Source organism: Chamaea fasciata, unplaced genomic scaffold (genome assembly GCF_029207755.1).
Source record: "Chamaea fasciata isolate MVZ Bird 193981 ecotype frontalis unplaced genomic scaffold, bChaFas1.0.hap1 SCAF_9, whole genome shotgun sequence".
Lineage (NCBI taxonomy): Eukaryota > Metazoa > Chordata > Aves > Passeriformes > Sylviidae > Chamaea > Chamaea fasciata.
Window position 1 is genome coordinate 31533607 of NW_027094094.1, and position 18424 is coordinate 31552030.

Consider the following 18424-nt stretch of genomic DNA (forward strand, 5'->3'; position numbering starts at 1 on the left):
CTGATCAGGTCTAACACTCTAAGTTCTAGAGATAAATATCTCTTTCTTACATTCAATTGCTTTGACTTTTTTTCTTTCTTTTTTTTGCTCAAGCTTTTGGAGTTCTTTATGATATTCCTAAATTGCCTGCTCTAAATGCCCTCGAGAGTTAAACAAGCTCAGTGCTTCTTGACAGGTTTTGGGGGGATTAACCGTTGTTCTTGTCAGTTGGGATAACAACACTACTTATTAAACTTCTGGAAGAGCTGACGTCTACATTCCATATACTTGGGGAAGCTGCTTTCTCTAAATTGATACTACTTGTCTAATTTACGCTCCACACATTTTAACTTCACTCAGGGGTAGCAAAAACATTCACAGTTTTGAGGGCAACTGCTGTTTTTAGGTAGCGCTGATTGTGGTTTCATTGGCAGTCTTTGGTTTGGTGTCACTCTTAAGAGTCTTCCAGAACTTTTTTTTTTTAATTCAGCTGTGGTGATCTAAGTACTTTGTTCCTTGATTTTAATCACGGTGAAGGTAATTAGGAGCACCTGGTACGGTCTCTCCCACTCTGGTTCTAAGGTTTTCTCTGCAAGAGACTTAACATACACATAGTCTCTAGGTTGTATGTCATGTACTGGCGCATCTGGCCCTATGCTTCGAGTTCCAGCCACATGTTTTTTAATTGCTCTGAGTTGTTTACTCAAGGCCACTGTATAAGTCAATGTTTTCTCCCTAACTTGAGTAAACAACTCTTTTTGTACTCCATATGGTCTCTCAGACAGCATTTCAAAGGGGCTAAGTTTTTCTTAGCTCTAGGTTTAGTTTGAATTTTCAGTAGAGCTAATGGGAGGGATTGAGGCTAGGGTAAATTAATTTCTTAACTCAATCTCACAATTTGTTGCTTAATTAAATTATTTATCTTCTTTACTTGGCCACTTGACTGAGGATGGTATGGAATGTGGAGTTCTCAATTTATGTTTAGGTGACAACTCATCTGTTGCACTATTTTTGAAATGAAGTGTGGTCCTCTGTCTGAGGATATCGTGGCTGGAACTCTGAAGCATGGCATTGTCTTCGTTTGGGAAGACAGGTATCTGCCAGGGAAAGCTGGGGTTTCCCTTGGAATGAAGAATGTAAACCACCTCCCCCTCCCCTTTTTCCAATTATAAATTTGCAGTTAGAGGCTTTTAGGCAAAAGATTTGGGAATAGAAATAGCAGTTCTTTACTAGTATGTATAACAAAGCAAACAAAAGCAACAACTATGGCATTAATAACAAAAACAGTACCAAGAACCTGAAGAGCTTTGCTTTACAAAGACCCGGGGCAGTTAAGTCTCTGTGCCCCTGTAGGATCCCCAGAGCACCAAGCTGGAACAGTGGAAAAATCCCGGGCTGGTGGCTGGACCAGCAGGATGTCCCCGGCAGGGCAGGGGGGTGCAGGGTCACACTGTAGCAAGAGGAGCAGTGCCCAAGAAGCCAACAGTGGAGCAGGGCTGGCCCAGCTCAGCTCCAGCAGGGTGGCAGAGAAGCTCAGAATTCCAGGGCGAGCAGATGATGGTAGATTTCCCAGGACTAGACCCCTCCAGTGACAGTGAACTCCTCTCCCAGCAAGCAGCAACCCAGCCGTTCTCTCTCCCTGAACGCCAAAAAGAGCCAAGCCCAGCTGCCTCAAGCTCCGTCCTTCACCTGCCCCCAAAACTCGTGTTATCTCCCCCTCCGAGCTTTGGCCACCTCTTTGTTTCGGTCAAGTACTCTTAAGTATCCAACACTTGGTCTCCTTGGTAACTTATGGGGAAAAAATTCTTTAGAGTGAAAAAGGAACAAACCTAACCCCTGACAATAATTATTTCATGTTACAATACCTTAGTTACCTCTCAGGCTTTTGCAATTTTTGTGGGGAAGGCTTTTGGCCATCTTGAAAAGGTATTTGTTTATACTAATAAATGCTTGTACTTTTCTTTTTCTGGCAATTTAGAAAAATCCGTTTGTCATTGTTCTCCAGGGTCCTGGCCTCTTCCAATTTGGCCCATTTTTGGTCTAGGTTTATTTTTGAGATTGGTCTGGAGGCAAAGATTACAATGTTGAGCTACTTGAGCAACAGTGGAGTATAGATTTTTGGCTATTCTTTCAATTAGGTCGTTGTACAGGGCATTTATTCCTTAATGTGTCTTTCGATGTTCTTCTCTTACCAGTGACCATAATAGAGGAGAAGGGACGACTATTTTGTTGTCTTCTGTAATTGCCCATTTCTCTTGGTTATATGTTTCTTTTTGACTCTTAATCAACTTTTTGATTTTTTTGTCATATACTGGCTTACTTTCAAGAGGAATTTGCTCATCTGGAACTAAAACTCCTTTTGTTGCTATCTCACTTTTTGCTGCTTCTTTTGCTTCCCTATTTGCCAGTTTATTTCTTTCTTCTAATTCTAAGCTCACCTTTTTATGGGCTTTTATGTGCATGATTGCTACTTTCTCAGGTAATTGGACTGCTTCTAATAGTTGCAGTATCTTTGCTGCGTGTTTGATGTTTTTCCTTTGTGAGTTCAGTAGTCTTCTTTCTTTTCAAATGGCTCTATGTGCATGCACCACTCCAAAAGCATACTTTGAGTTTGCATAAATGGGGTTTTTTTGTTGTTTTTTTTTTTTCTTTTTGCTATTTCGAGAGCACAGGTTAGCATGATTATTTTAGCTTTTTGTGTAGAGGTGTTTGCTGGTAAGGGTTTGGATTCGATGACTCTTCTACAGGTAGTGACTGCATATTTGGCATGTTGTTTTTCACTAATAACTCAGCTGCTTCTATCAGTAAACTAGGTTTCTGCATCTGTGAGAGGGGTGTCCTTTAGGTCTAGGTGGCTGGAGTAGGTGGCTTCGATGGTTTTTTTGCAATTATGTTCTACCGGCTCCCCGTGGTTTTCACGGAGGAAAGAAGTTGGATTGACGATGTTAGTCACAACTATTTTCACATCATCTTGTTAATGTAACTTCTGTGACAGCCCTGAGGCGCTCAGGCCATCTCTTAGCTGTTGCATCTAGCTGTTTCGAAAAATAGGCAACTGCCCTTCGGCATGGGCTTAGGTCTTGGGCTAATGTCTCTAGGGCAATTTCCTGTTTTTCATGGGAAATCAGGAAGAATGGTTTACTTACATTGGGGAGTCTTAAGGCTGGAGCTGACATGAGAGCCTTCTTTAGCTGTTTGTAGGCCCAGCCGGCTTCTTTTATCTACTGAAGGTCTTTACTTTCATTCACAATGACTGCATATAGGCGTTTGATGAGTAGTCTATAATTGTAGATCTATAATCTGCACCATTCTGTCATTCTAAAAAAAAGTTTTTTATGGTTTTGCTCTAGAGTTCATTGTAACCGCCCAGGCCACACATGGCTCTTTTGTTTGGGTGGCTATCTTTTGGTAGGGTTTTTCAGGACTCTAGATCTTTTGCAAGTTGTCTTTCAAATAAGGTCTGTGTGAGCTGAGTTTTGCTCTTGCTTTTCTGGCTTTCTTATTCAAATGCAAAACTTTTTTTACTGGATTTGTGGATAGGAATTCAAAAGAAGACATCTTCTAAATCTAGAACGGTAAATAAAATTAGCTCTGGTGTTAGGCATGTTAGCAATGTGTATGGGTTGGCCACTATAGAATAAAGATTCTTAGTTATTTTATTCACTGCTCATAAGCCTTGTACTAGCTGATATGACTGATCTGGTTTTTGAACAGTTAGTATGGGGATATTAAAATTGGGTTGTCACTCCTTCAGCAATCTTAGTTGTAAAGCTGTAAAAATTTCTTTATTATGGGGCTAATTCTCTCTCTTTCTTCTTCAAAGGGTATTGCCTAATCTTAACTGATTTTCTTTCTTTAAGCCTAACTTGTATAGGGGTAGCATTCTTTGCCCTTCTTGGCACAGCAAAGGCCTGTACTCTAGGGAATACTTGGTTTTAGTATTTTCTTGTCAATTTCCCTTTCAGCTTCGATTGCTGTTAGTATTAGACTTAACACCTCCAAGTATTGCTCATTGTTTACTTCTAGAACAACTGCCCCTTTCCTAAATTTAATGTTTTTACAAAAATATGCCTTTTCAGATTGGCCAGTTGCTTTCACCATTGTAACATAATCATTTTTTATAGGTGCTAAATCTTTGTTCAAAGCAGAATACATTGCTCTAGTGTCAACCAAAAATTTTGCTTTTTTTTTTCTTCCTACACCACTGCCACAAACTTTTTCATTTTTTTGTTTGTATCTCTCTTCCTGATTACTAAAAACTTTCTATGCTTTTTCAACAGGACTTCTAAATTTTTCCCATCTGGCTCTTGAGTTTCTGAAGTTTGCATCTAATATCTCTTGTCGATTGCCTCAGGAATAAGTTTATTAGTTGTTGTATCTTTATCTTGGATGCTGGATTCAGTCAGGTGTGGCAGCACATGGCATTTTTCAGGCAGTCTAGAAATTTATGTGGTGTTTCAGAGGGACTTTGTTTTATTACATATAAAGCTGATCAATTTATAGTCTTAGGTATAGTTCTCCTCACTTCTCTTGCTATCTGCTCTTGGTAGCTTAACAACTTTTGCCTATCTGTTGTCTTGTGTGGGTCTTAACATGGGTCTTGAAGGGGAAAATAAGATGCTTTCACAGCTTATGGAAGGAGAGGCAGCCATAAGGCAATAAAAAGAGGAAAAGGCTACGTTTGGGTATTTAGTACAGAAAGCTGGAAAGCTATTAGCTTGTTGCAGTTATAGCTGTACTACCACAGAAATGCATTTGAGATACACTTTGCACACAGTGTACCCGGTCCCCACGGGCTCTGCCTGTACCAGACGCCTGCGGCTGGCGGTGCCAAAGTTGAAGGTGGCACAACAAGTAGTATTTGCCTTGTAACCCCTGAGCCAGCTGGCCAGCGGGGAGAAAAATACAGAGGGCTGCCACGGAGCATGCTGTAGTGCCGGCAGGGACAGAGCATGTAGCAAAAGTTTGGCGTGAGCTAGGTGAGCTGGAAAAATAGAAAACAGAGGGGCTGGCTCAAGCGAGCAAGAAACAGGGGATTGGGAGGCCACTTCTAACGCAAACCGTTCTGTGATTCTGTATTTCACTGTGAGCAAAGCTTTGGAATGAGTACCAAGTTAAATAAAACCCCACAGTATTGTCAGGGGTTTGAGTTCTCCAAATCAGCTTGAGAAGCCTTTACCTTCACAAACACCATGGGCAGATCCGTGTAACTGGAGAATTTCTCTTCTGAGAATAAGTTTTTAAGGACAGCCTTTTCCAGAAGAATTACACCAACTTATTTTCAAATTGTCCCATTTGTTCCTGAAAAGATTTGCAGAGAACGAATATCTAAAAAATAATTTTATAGCTGGGTACAAATGTCTGTTTCACAGAGAAATTAATTATTTCACTGCTCTCTCCAAATTTTTCATGTTTTTCTCCTAAATTTAAAAGATCACCCTCTCCCTGACTGTATACAGGTTTAATAATTTGTGCTGCCCACAAAAACAAAATAAGAATTTGTGATTTTTTGTGTGCAACCTCAGGCAAAGGGAAACCAAATTATTTAGAATCTCAGACTGAAGTAGTTTTGCCACTTCAAATAATGCAGTAATTTATAAAAATTTTGTGTGTAATTAATTAACAGATAAAAAGATTGTCATCAACCCTGTCTAGTGGGAGGTGCCCCTATGTGTAGCAGGGGAATTGAACAAGCTGATCCTTAAGATCCCTTCCCAACACAAACCACTCTGTGTTCTGTGAATTAAATTAGTCACTACACAGGTTACTCAGCTCTTTCTCCTCTCATTTTGGCAAATATTAATTCCTGAAAATAGAATATTTAGCCAAAAGTTGGTGATGGGGAATGTTAGGGAAGGGGGTACATGGGTCATTTGTAGAATTACAGTCATTTTTCACAATAAAATAAACAGTGATTTAAACAACTTTGGAGGAGAAGTTATACCAGGTTCTGTCATTTTCACAAGGAGTTATGAGGTAATAAGAATTATATAATTCAGTTCTTCCACACTCAGCATAGCCAGAGATGGGTGGGAGTTAATGGTCCACATAAAGGGAGCAAAGCAAGGAAGAGAAGATTTAAAGCATGTCTATTTGGCTTAGGTTTTTATTGAGGGATACAGTGGACTTGTCTTTCCTGACACTTCCAAAAGGATCTTTTGCAGTCATTCAGTGTTTTCCTTCAAATGCTTTAATTTCATCAAGCTTTCCATATTCTCTGGGCTACACATCAATGTCCCATTTGACATTTCTCTCACCCACTTTAATTATGGCTTTGTAGAGACCCCTTTCTGTCTGCTGCAGAAGGGATAGAGAAAATAGGCTGAGGCTTCATGAAGAATTCAGTGTGTGTTTCTCTTGTTCAGAAAACTTAGTGGAGATAGATGCCAGAGTGTTCTTGAAATATGGAAGTTTAGGGGACTGCTTTTTTGTTGGGCAGGGAACAGCATTTCATGGAATTGAAGCATATCCTCCTTTGGAAGGAGCCCAGAGGCATCATCGAATCCCACTCCTGAAATTAAACTGGAATAAAAGAGCTAAAGTGGTTCTCAGAGCATTTAATTCTTTGGTTTTCATATGATGGCCACTTAAAGCTCTGCCTAAAGTCAGATAAGCCACGCTGATAAGAGAGACCTGAGCTTCTCCCATCGTGCAGGGAAGAGAACTGTCTTGGGAATTAAATTCCTCTGTACACTCCTGTATAGATGAGCTATCACATGGGTTCCTCTGAACTGGATTACTGGAGTGGCTTTAAATGAGAGTTTGGATCAAATACAGAGTCACATAAAGGCTGAGGCTGCAGGGAGCTGGGTGGGCACGTGGTGCCACCTCCGTGCTCCAGCAGGGCCATCCCAGAGCCCAGGGCACAGCATTGTGTGCACACAGCTCTGCCACAGCCCCAGGGAGGAGCCCCCCAGGCCGTGTGGACAATGTGTTCAGGGCCGGGCACTGCCCAGGGAAGAAGTTGTGCCTCCTGTGCAGGGGGAATTGCTGGGCTCAGGCCCTGCCCGTGGCTCTGGGGCCATTGCTGGGCCCCCGCAGCAGAGCCTGGGCCCTGCTGGGAGCCCTCCCTGCACACAGGGACACCCAGGGCTCGGGGCCCCTCTCAGCTGGGGCTCCTCTCCAGGCTGAACAGCCCCGGCTCCCTCAGCCTTTCCTGGCCATTTCCCACATGCTCCAGGCCCTTCCTCAGCTGCGCAGCCTCCGCTGGCCCCGCTCCAGGAGCTCCCTGGCCCTGCTGTGCTGAGGATCCAGAGCTGGACACGGCACTCCAGAGGTGCCTCCAGGGCTGCCCACGGGGCCACCATCCATCCCTCCCTGCCCTGCTGCCAAGGCTCTTCCTGCTGCCCCACGGATATCAGGATCCCCAGGTCTTCCTCATGCATCTCTCCAGGGTATCTCCCCTCACTTCAGCCATGCATTTCTCAGTCAGTTTTATGTTCTTCCCACCTAAGAAAGATCCATGCTGAGCCCTCTAGCACAATGCAGAGGTGGCCAGGCAGTCTTTTCCCTTAAAATCCAAACGTAGAATCAAGTGCTGATTCTTGGAGTTATTGCTGAGGGAGTTTTTTGGAATATGAACGTTGAACCTTCCAACTTAATGGTTTGCATATCTAAAGCTGACTGCCATCATTCTTCAAAGGAGCTCTACTTAATGCACAGAAACTATGCTGCACTTAAAAGAGAAAATACTGCTGTAAATTATGGATCATAATATACAGCACATGTACATTGTGCATCACATAAGATTTTATGTCTAATCATAGTATATGAGACAATAAATTTTATATCTGGGAGCTGGAACACACAGTTCAGGGAAGTGTTTCAGATGTGGATGATTTCCCTGCAGTTGTGGCTTGTTTTTTCTCCTCCGTCTCTGAATTGGTGAAAAATGAACACATCTCAGCTGCAGGGTATAAATCACTCAGTCTTGTTACTTTTCCCACAGGAGAGGTCACATTCCGGTGCTCACTTTATGATTTTGAATTAAGTCTAATTACAGCTGACAGGACTGTTGGGGTGGTGACAGTGACCTTGCCCTTGAGCCCTCTCCATAGGTGGCTCTTGGTTTCCTGCCCTTTGTGAAATGTTCCTGAGTCACAGATCCAGCTGTAGCTGCTTTGTCCTTTACTCTTTACCCTTTACCTCTCTGACTGGAACGTTTTGGGGTCACTTTGCTCCCCTCCACCCCACCTCCCTTCCCCTCTTTCTCTGTCACTTCTTCACACTGTAATGTTTCGTTCCAAATTCAGTTGCAAACTTAGAAAAGGAATAGATTAGATAATAAGATAATTGATTGAATTAGATTAAATGGATCCAATCTATGAAATAAATAGATTAGGGGGACATTTGCCACCAGCTGGCTGTTCCATGTCCAGCCAGTCTGGCTTTGCTTGGGAGAGTGTCCCAGGGCTTGGTGCAGTGTTCACAGAGCCTGTTCCACCCTCCCTCCCGAGCAATCAGGATGATTAATAACTGCAGGCCACCTTTATTAAGTTGGGTAATTGAGACCAAAACTTCTACAGCTCCAGTTTTTCCACTTGCCACTTGCCCTGGCAGCTGGGAAGCGCTGGTTCAGTGCGCTCCTGCTCTCCGTAACTCCTGGGGTTGTGGTGGTAATGGATCTCTCCAAAGTTCTCCAATGCAGTGGATAAAGCTGTAAACTCCTGCTTTCCCTGGGAATTGCTGACAATTGCAGGAAAAAGCCCTTTTGTGCTGAGATCTGGAGATTGTCCTCGGGATCAGAGGGGAGATGTCCCTGGGTATTATTCTTTGGATGAGCGCAATGTTCCTTCTGCGACTGGGACAAATGAGGCTGAAATAAAAAGTTGGAGTGCGTGTAGGGGTTTTGGAGGGCAGCATTTTACAGGAGGAGCACAAAGAGAAGGAAAGCAGCTTCAGCAGTGTGTAAGAAAGCAATTTTCCTTTCTAGTGTGCAAGCCAATCTGCTTGTAGTGGTGCTGGGGTGACAGTGGGGCTTGAATCTTAAAAGACGTTTTCCAGCCTTAATGATTTCTGATTCCCTGCTTTTATAGGATTAGGATATGTGGGTATAAAGGCATTGGCTCTGGGTGGTTTTCTAAATATTTTTAATAATATTATTATGAAATATTACGTAAGTTATGCTATGCAGAGGGAATTGTCTCTGTGCTGCTCCTTCCTGCTGGGCAAGTGTGTGATAGAAAAATAACCTTTGCGAAAGGCTGTTTTATAAACAAGGGATATTTTTAGGTTTGGAAGAAAGCCGAGGCACCATAGGATGAGCAGACCCTTCCCTGAGCTCTATTTATGTTGTAATCAGGAATCTGGGAGCTGGGTCTCCAGTGTATCCCCCCAAATCTATCACTGACTGCACCAGAGGGGCTGGAATTGGTTCTTGTCTCTTTGAGAAAGTCCAGTTGAAAATCCAGTGGTTTCATTGTCAATTATTAATCTCACAAAGACTCCACACAGTCAGAATTTGGCTGAAGTGGAGCAGAATTGAGGAGTTAATTAAAGCACTTGAAAAGTCTGTATTGATGCTGATGGTGGGGGCTGGATGCTCTCGGCTCTGCATGTTACCAAATTTGTATTTTCAAATACCTGGAATACAAATTCATCCTTATTATGCACCAGCTTATTTTTGGGAAATAGAATTTTAGCAAAAAATTATGCAGGATATTGAATCTTCAACACTGCTCACTCCAAGTCTTTGGTAATTTGAGTCCTGAAAGAAAGAATGTTTGGGGGGTTGTTTTTTTCATTTCTTAAAATGTTTTATGTGCTCCAAAGGCACAGTATGTTGTTAAATTCCTAAAGAACTTCCTGCTGTGATGCCAGGGTGAACCCCTAAATTTAATCCTGTGTTCTCCAGGCTCTTGTCTGCCTGGAGGAGTTTTCAGCAGCCTCAGGATATAAACACATAGACATGGCACTGAGAGCAGGCTGGGAATGTGGTGCCTTATCCCAGATTTTGAGGTTTTTTCTGCTGCTTTCAGGGATGTTCTAAGAAGTACCAGTTCAGAAATGTCCTGAAAGCCACTTTCCAGTACCCACAGAGGATGTGCAAGAAGGCTGCAGATGGGAATTTCACAAAAGTGGGAAGTGACAGAACAAGGGAATGGCTTCCCACTGCCAGAGGGCAGGGTTAGATGGGATGTTGAGAAGGAATTGTTCCCTGGGAGGTGGGCAGGCCCTGGCACAGGGTGCCCAGAGCAGCTGTGGCTGCCCCTGGATCCCTGGAAGTGTCCAGGGCCAGGTTGGACACTGGGGCTTGGAGCAGCCTGGGATACTGGAAGGTGTTCCTGCCCATGGCAGGGATGACACTACTTTAAGGGATTTAAGGTTCCCTTCCAGCCCAAAGCACTCTGGGGCTTCATGGAGCAGAATTCCCCAGCCAATGGGCAGCTCGACAGATCAGTACCCCTGTATCGTTTTGCCTTTCCATTTATTTTCCATCTAAAAGTGAAAAAAAAATCGCCTCAGGATTTTCAGGGAACTTTGGGCCTCAGGATCCCTCAGTGACAGATCAACTCCTCTTGTCCAGTGTCACTGCTGGGACCTCGGAGAGCTGTGCTAATGGGGATGCACTGGGAGGCATTTCCCTCACTACTGAGCAGCTCCAGTGGACTTGGAGCAGTTGGAAAGCTCATCATCTGTTCTGCTCCTGATTCCACCTCTTACACACACTTGGGAGGATGGGAATGACCCTTGTGGGATTAACAAGTGACCGACTAATTTTAAATTGAATTCTGCTGATCGGTACAGTGGAGCTGCGGATGCTGTTGTTACTTCAAAGCAGGAATCTAAAAAAGATTGGCTTTTGTGAGTACCACCACAAGCAAGTAGCCATTTCCAGAGGAGTTCTAAAACACTACAGTGTTTTCAGCATCACAAAGTCAGCTGAAGGATTTTTCAAACAACTCTACAGGGAACTGCCCTATTTTTAAGTGAATTCTTTAATTGCAGATTTTCAGTCTTCAGTGTGATTTTATTCTCTGTTTTAAACTAAACATGCAATTTGTGTGTTTCAAATTGAACACTGCTGCCATTCTGTTGGACTTTGTGGGGTTTCCTGCCATGTCACAATAGCCAATGGCTGCAATGTACTCATTTCTCAGGAAGTGATATCACAGAATTCCAGACTGATTTGGGTTGGAAGGGACCTTAAAGCCCACCTCATTCCACTCTCTGCCATGGGCAGGGACACCTTCCACTGTCCCAGGCTGCTCCAAGCCCCATCCAACCTGGCCTTGGACACTGCCAGGGATCCAGGGGCAGCCACAGCTGCTCTGGGCACCCTGTGCCAGGGCCTGCCCACCTCCCAGGGAACAATTCCTTCCCAACATCCCATCTAACCCTGCCCTCTGGTAGTGGGAAGCCATTCCCTGTGTCCTGGCCCTCCATCCCTTGTCCAAGTATTCTGTTTGTTCCTCAGTTTTAATAATGTTTTAGACAAAGATATTCTCAAAGGCAATGAATTCCAGCAGGATGCCAGGAATTTCTGAGGAAAGGGAATGTTATTGCTGATTCTTCCAGAAGTGACCCTACATTAGAACTTTCCAACCTGACAGAGTATTTCTGTCTTGGGTGTAGTAAGAGTTCTGTACAAAGAAAACAGAAAAGGACAAGGGGAATTGGCCTCAAGCTGTGCCAGGGGAGGCTCAGCTTGGACAGCAGCAGGAATTTCTGCATGGAAAGGGTGCTGAGGCCTTGGCAGGGGCTGTCCAGGGAGGTTTGGAGTGCCCATGGCTGGAGGTGTCCAAGGAAGGGCTGGAGGTGGCACTCAGTGCTCTGGGCTGGGGACAAAGTGGGCATCAGGCATGGGGTGGATTCTGGGATTCTGTGATTCCATGAAAATCATCTCCTCCTACAGTAAGAGAAGATGATTAATGCTAATTATGGAGGCAAATCCTTTACATATTTATTCTGCCTGACACCTTGTGCTGAACACCCTTTTAAAGATGGTTGTGTTTTCTTTTTAGCCATTTACACTTCCATCATGTTTGGTGGGGTTTTATAATAATCTCCATATCCCAGATTGGTCCTGTCAGGTTTTCCCTGAGGGAATTATTATTGCTGAGGTGTGTGTGACAGGTTCTCACCTTGGCTGCCAGTGCAGAGCGTGCCAGAAGCACAGATAAGCAGTTCTCCATATCTGCGAACAACAGGAGAGCTTGTTCAGAGGACACCACTCCCCGAGCACCATGTCAGACAATCTGTATGCCTATTTTCCCTGCAGTAATTCCATATATTCACTCCTCAGGTATGACCTGGCTCTGACATACTTGAATTTTTCAAGACCTTATAGAAAAGCTTAAAAGCTTACAACAGGTTTTAAGGGCACACTAAGTTTCCACACAAAGAGAGGAGATGTTCCTTGGATAAATGTGAATGAGGAGTCTTGAAGAATCAAGAGCTGGAGGAAATCTTTTGTCAGGGAATAAACCACAACAGCAAGAATGTAACCTCAGCAACTGCAGAAGGTTTTGTGTTAAACAAGTGACACCTTAAAGTCACTGATGTCCTTTTTTGTGGGAGATATGTCTTCCTCCACACCCTGGTGCATCCTTGATGGATCAGGCAACACATTCCCTGTAGTTCCTTGCTTTTGCCTCCCAGCTCAGCCATTGCTTTTTGATTTTCTGATCATATCAATTAGCCCTGGAAATTCAATATTTTCTTACAATTTTAGATGAACTTTTATGCTTCCAAATGCTCTGGTTTATTTCTCCCTCCATTTTTTTTCACAGATTTGATGATATTTGCATTTATGCCTTTGTTTATAAAACTCTCTGTGGGCTTTGAGTGAGCCTTTCTTGGTCCCACATTGGAAACTTCATCAACCTTTAGCAAGTGTGGTGGTGGTTGTTGTTTTTGTTGATATTGTTGTTACCTCTAAATTCTATCAGCCTTTCTTTCCCCTGCTCGTGGAATCCTGCTGCAGTTTATTTGATTTTATTTCCTGTGGTAAAAGTGTCAGCCCAATATTCCAATTTCCTCCTGCCTGTAAAACCTGGTGCCTTTTGGAGCAGCAGGTGTTGCAGCCCCTGAAATGTTGTGTGATATCGGATGAAATATCCCACCAAAAATCGTTCAAGTGGTTGTTTCTCTGGGTGAAAATTTATGAAATGCACCCCGTGGAAGGCTGGAATGGAAGTGCTGGCATCATATAACTTAATAAAAGGCTGACAGGGGGATTTTGTGTGAAATATAGGTGGTGATTGCCATGAGCCGTTTAAAACTCAACTGGGGTCATAAATACAAAGAGCTCGACTTAAGGACACAATTTCTGAGGACCTCTCCGAGCACTGCTGGGCTTTTCTCAGCATTTCAGAGGTTACATGGAGCAGCGATTCCTTTTCAAAAGTGCTCTGAAGGTCAAAATCCTTCTCATCCTATGGGTTTTGCCTTTCAGTACCTCATCTGGGCTGGGGTCAGTGGTGGGCGGCACACATCAATCACTGCAGCTTTCCAGCTCCATCTTCCCTTTAGGATTTTGGAACGCTACGTCCAAGACCAGATTCCGGGGGCAACGGTGGTGGTGGAATCCATCGGGGCACGGAGGTTTGGGGATGGATACTCCGAGGAGGATTACACCAAGTCCGACCTCATGGTCTACGCTATCGACCCGCAAACCAACAGAGCCATCATGAGAAATGAGCTTTTTAAGTGAGTATTTGTTTTGTTGATCTCCCTCTGTTTCCATGGATTGTTTGGGAATCTGTTGGTCTCTTCAGCATACCAAGAACAGAAAAATCCATGAAACAGCTTCTGCATGGATATCCCCTATGGGTGCCTTGGGAATTTGCCACTTCCTAGTTCAGTCCAGTGCCTCGGGCTAAATTGTCCCAATCCACATAATTCAGACATTGTTACCACGACAGCTTGTAATAGGTTTTTTTCCACCCTGTGGAGGAGCTTCCAACTGAAATTCCTCTAAGGAATTTCCTTCCTGTGTACCCAAAGTCCTGTGTGATCTTCAGGCTTTGGTGCTGCAGCGTTGACCTTCAGGCTTCTCACAGGTTCTGCTTGGAGCATGAATCCATTTTTGTGGGGAAGGGGAAAGGGAAGGGGAAGGGAAGGTTTGCACCTCATGTAAAACAGACTGGGACATGACCCAGTGCACACCTCCACTCAGGAGATCAGGCTCTCCAAAATGCAAATCAGGTTCTTCTTCTAAAGAAAAAAAAAAACCTTTTTGGTTTTTTTGGGGTTTTTTTGTTTTTTTCGGTTTTTTCACATGTTCCACCATGGTATTGGTTTTTCTCTCGGTGAGAACCCAACTGAGCTCTTCCTGTGCTGAGCACATCCTCAGCAGCCTGGCAGGAAAAGGCTGTGAACCTCATCAGAGAAATGGGGTTGGAAAAGGGCTTCTTCTCCCAAGCTCCTGGTGGACTGTAGATGAACCATGGCATAGGAAAGTTCTGCAGATATTCGGATTTTATAGGCTGGGAAAGATCACGGGGATCAGTCTGAGCATGTTTGGGAACTACCCAAATTAATTTTGCTTGGAACATGTCTGTCAGCAAAGCGACTGCACCAGAAAATCCAATCAACTACAACCGGAGGGGTGTTATTGCAGGTTAATTTCCTGTCAAAAATTAGGCTTTTGTCTTTTTTTTTTAATTTTTCCAGGCTCAGTTTTATTACAATTTTGGGTGCTAAATTAAAGCATCCATTGGTGCTTTTAATTTCTGGGTCCCACCAAGGTCTACGCTCATGTTCACATTATCCTCTGTTTTTTTATTCTTGAGAAGTTTTGCTCTGGGCTATGTTTTAATTCTTTTAATCACCTGAAGGTTTTTCTGAACCCACCTCAGTCTTCCAGCATCATTTTTCTGAACTAGGAATATTAAAAAATGAATATTTTATATAAAAATTTTATATTAAATATAATTAATAGCAATAACAGCTCTCAGAGGAGTGGCAAGAGAGCCTTCTTCCTTCCTCCTGGTATTTGTTTTTAGGTATCCCCATGGTCACTCAGTCTTTTTAGGTCTTTGAGTGTTTGTGGTCACTTGTCCAGTATTGGTCATTCCCAGAATGGAGGCATTGTGATCTTTTCCCAGTTTTATTCAAGATTCTGACACTCTTTTCCTCCTCCCTTTGGAAAACTCTCAGTAAATCCACTGTTATCAGGATATGTAAATCAGCTGTTATCTGTGCAGGGTGGCATTTGGCTCTTTGAATTCCAGGAAAAAAATAAACTTTTCCCTTTGCAGACTCTCTTCATGGTCAGAAAAAAAAAAAGCCCCTCTTCATTTTGGAGGCCTTTGATTATATTGGAATGTCTTCTTAGGGATTTTCAGATGTCCAGTGAAGTACCCAGAGCAGAATAGAGTTAAGATGGGTTAAAAATCTTATTTTCCAACAGGCAGCGGGGGGATTAATCTGAGAAACAACTTCATTAAAATGCTCCCTGTGCCTGCACACTGAGTTTTTTAGGGGCTTTTTTTCTTCTCTTCAAAAGCTCTTGTATATTTAAATCAGCAAAATCCCAGGGAATGCTTCCCTGGCTTTAGGGTAGAGGTGAGTGACTGTCAGCCCACTGGAGTAAGGAGACAGAGTTTTGCAGCTGCAGTTCCCAAGTTTTCACTGGAAAGTGGGAGAACGTCAGGAGATTTGGGCCAGGGATGTACCCAAATCTACAAAGATTTTAACCTCCTAAAAAGATAAAGGTCTCTCCTGGGAGTTTGATTTCAGAGCGATGGCTCAGGGTTCCTCCTGCCATGGTCAGAGGACACTTCAGCAGTGGTTGTCCCCTCACTGGGAAGCCACGAGTCCCAACCACCCTTCTGCCAGCCAAGAATCTGCTCTGGATCTGACAGAAAAGGGATCAGCGGGAGAAAGGATCATTTCATAAACTGGATATGATGGGAGAATGATGAAAAAGTCCGAAAGAAACAGAACATCCTGTTTTAAACATTTATAGAAGATAAATTCCCACAGGTGATTTTCCAAGTGGTCAACAATTCCATGGTGTATCCAGGACCAACAGCACAGAATTAGTGACTTCTGCCAGCTGGGATTTTTACACAGCTCACCAAATGATTGTGTATTGGAAGATACCTGTGGTTTTTCCAGAATGGGCTTTTTTGGGAACACCTGCTGTGTTCCGGCTTCAAAAGCAGAGTGGAGGCTCTGATTTAATGGAATTTCTTGTGAACCTGCCACTGTTTAAAAATAATTATTTGTGAAGGTCGAGTGCCAGGAGAATTGAGGGTGAAGTGGAACAGCAGGTGGAGAACTGCAGGGATACAGGCAGGAGTCAGGGGTCCAAACCCAAAGCACCTGGAGTTGGGAGAAGAGGGTGGAGACAGCAGGTCACCAAGCAGCAGCTGAACAGAGTCACAGTTGTCACCATGAACCAAAGCATGAAGCTCCCCTAATCCATAATATTAATACCACAATAATTTCAGGAAAATGTTTGGCTGGAAAACAAAGGTATGATTTGAAACTGGTGGATGTAGCAGCCAGTGCCAGGGAGTAAAACCCATGTGTCTCTCAAGATATGCAGAATTTTCCCTGTCCTGTACTTCGTAAAATTGATACACAATGACAGATCCATATCTTTCCTTCAGACTGTTCTGACTGATTATCTGAAGTTTTTATTAATCAGGGATCTCATAAAACAGAGTCATTTAGGTTGGAAAGAACCTCTGAGCTCGTCAAATCCAGCCTTAACCCAGCACCCCAGCACTTCCAAGCCCACCACTAAACCATGTCCTCACATCCTCCAGCCATGGGCACTCCAAACTTCCCTGGGCAGCCCCTGCCAAGGCCTCAGCACCCTTTCCATGCAGAAATTCCTGCTGCTGTCCAAGCTGAGCCTCCCCTGGCACAGCCTGGGGCCGTTTCCCCTTGTCCTGTCCCTGTTCCTGGGAGCAGAGCCCGACCCCCCCTGGCTGTCCCCTCCTGTCAGGAGTTGTGCAGAGCCACAAGGTCCCCCCTGAGCCTCCTTTTCTCCAGGCTCAGCCCCTTTCCCAGCTCCCTCAGTCACTCCTCATCTGATTTTTGCTCCAAATCTGTTTAATTACCCCCCCAAAATGGGTCTGAATAGTACCTGTACTTCACTCTATGTCCTCCCTCTTCCACAAACCCCTAGAAGACTCTGAGGCCACTCAGATAATTTCCCAGACTGAAACGTTCAGCCTCCTTTCCTATCTTTTAAAGGGAAGAGGCTTTGATTTATTGGAGCATAAAAACCAGTTGAATCCAACAAATTCCTCCTGCATAAATTAAATGGAAAATGTCTCCCGTTAAGAGGAGACTGTGTGAAGCTCCTGCACAACGTGTCAGGTTCCATCACGGAGTAAACACTCACGGCTGAGTTACGAACCTGTTAAAAGGCTCTGTCGGGAAAATGCCAGCGGAATTTCAACGGAGAGATAGTTAAAGTCATCCAGGGATTTAATGCCGTCCTGCTGAGAAGGCTTTTGCCAGCTCAAAGGACGTGGGACATGCACCAGTGACATCTAGTGAGCAGCAAGAGAATGTTATGCCATTTAGGTTGCAGAAGGGATTTTTTTTTTCTCAAGCACCAAGGAAATGGTTTGTGGAAGACGCCAGGAATGGGAATTATTCTTCCAGACACCTTTGTGAGGGTGGGGGTGAGCAGCCTCTTTGCCCTCAGTATTGCGAAACCAGCCCAGATTCAGCATTCAGGATGAGCTGTTCTGCTTGTGGTGAGATCCAGTTCATCCATTACACACCCAGAGCAGAGTGGATTCTCCCCAAAATAAAAAACAGGGACAAGGAATACTACGAGGATTTATCAGGAAATTAATCTGGGGGGGAAGTCAATTGTAAGAAATTACCGCCCTTGAAGAAATGGTATTTGGGGCGTGGAATTTCTGTCTCGTGATCAGAGTAAGGAAATCAAAGCTCTCTCAGGCTTTCTTTAGACATTCAGAGTTTATTCACAAAAACACAGGAGTTTTTTGTTGTTTTTTATTTGAAGTATTCTGGAGGTCTTTTTCCTCTTCTCTGTCTTCAGGAGAGCCCCTGAACACGTAAGAATCTGGAATTCTGCTATAGCTCCCACCTTTTAGGATCCTCCATCCTAACACATCTCCTATTTTGGTCTTTGGAGCTGGGCAGCTTGTGAGACACTCAATCCTCACTTCCAGAGTGATCCAAGGATTTTGATTTTCCTTCAGAATTTAAAGCCTTGGACACTGTATTTTTTTGTCCAGCCAGCCAAAGAATTTCCCTGAGCTAAGCAAATCCTCTGAAAACTACCTGATTTTTGGGGAACAACAACCGTGGAATCATTAAGGGTGGAAAAGACGTGAGGTCATCGAATCCAACATTCCCCAGCACTGCCCAGGCCACCACTGTCTCATGTGCCCAAGTGCCACGTCCACAGATTTTTGAACACTTCCAGGGATGGTGACTCCACCACTGCCTTGGGCAAGACCAAAGTGATCTTTTGGGCGGAGTGGTCCTTAGGGGTGTGTCCAGG

At 43.9% G+C, this 18424-nt stretch overlaps 1 protein-coding gene across 5 annotated transcripts in view; it reads left to right on the plus strand.

The window, feature by feature from the left end:
• Positions 1-18424, plus strand: part of PCDH15 (protocadherin related 15) — a 300245-nt gene that overhangs the window by 259643 nt on the left and 22178 nt on the right. For all 5 annotated transcript variants that reach the window (XM_066191711.1, XM_066191709.1, XM_066191706.1 and 2 more), the window contains one exon: positions 13453-13629. In XM_066191711.1, the coding sequence (XP_066047808.1) occupies positions 13453-13629 (177 nt within the window). The remainder of the gene's footprint in view (positions 1-13452; positions 13630-18424) is intronic.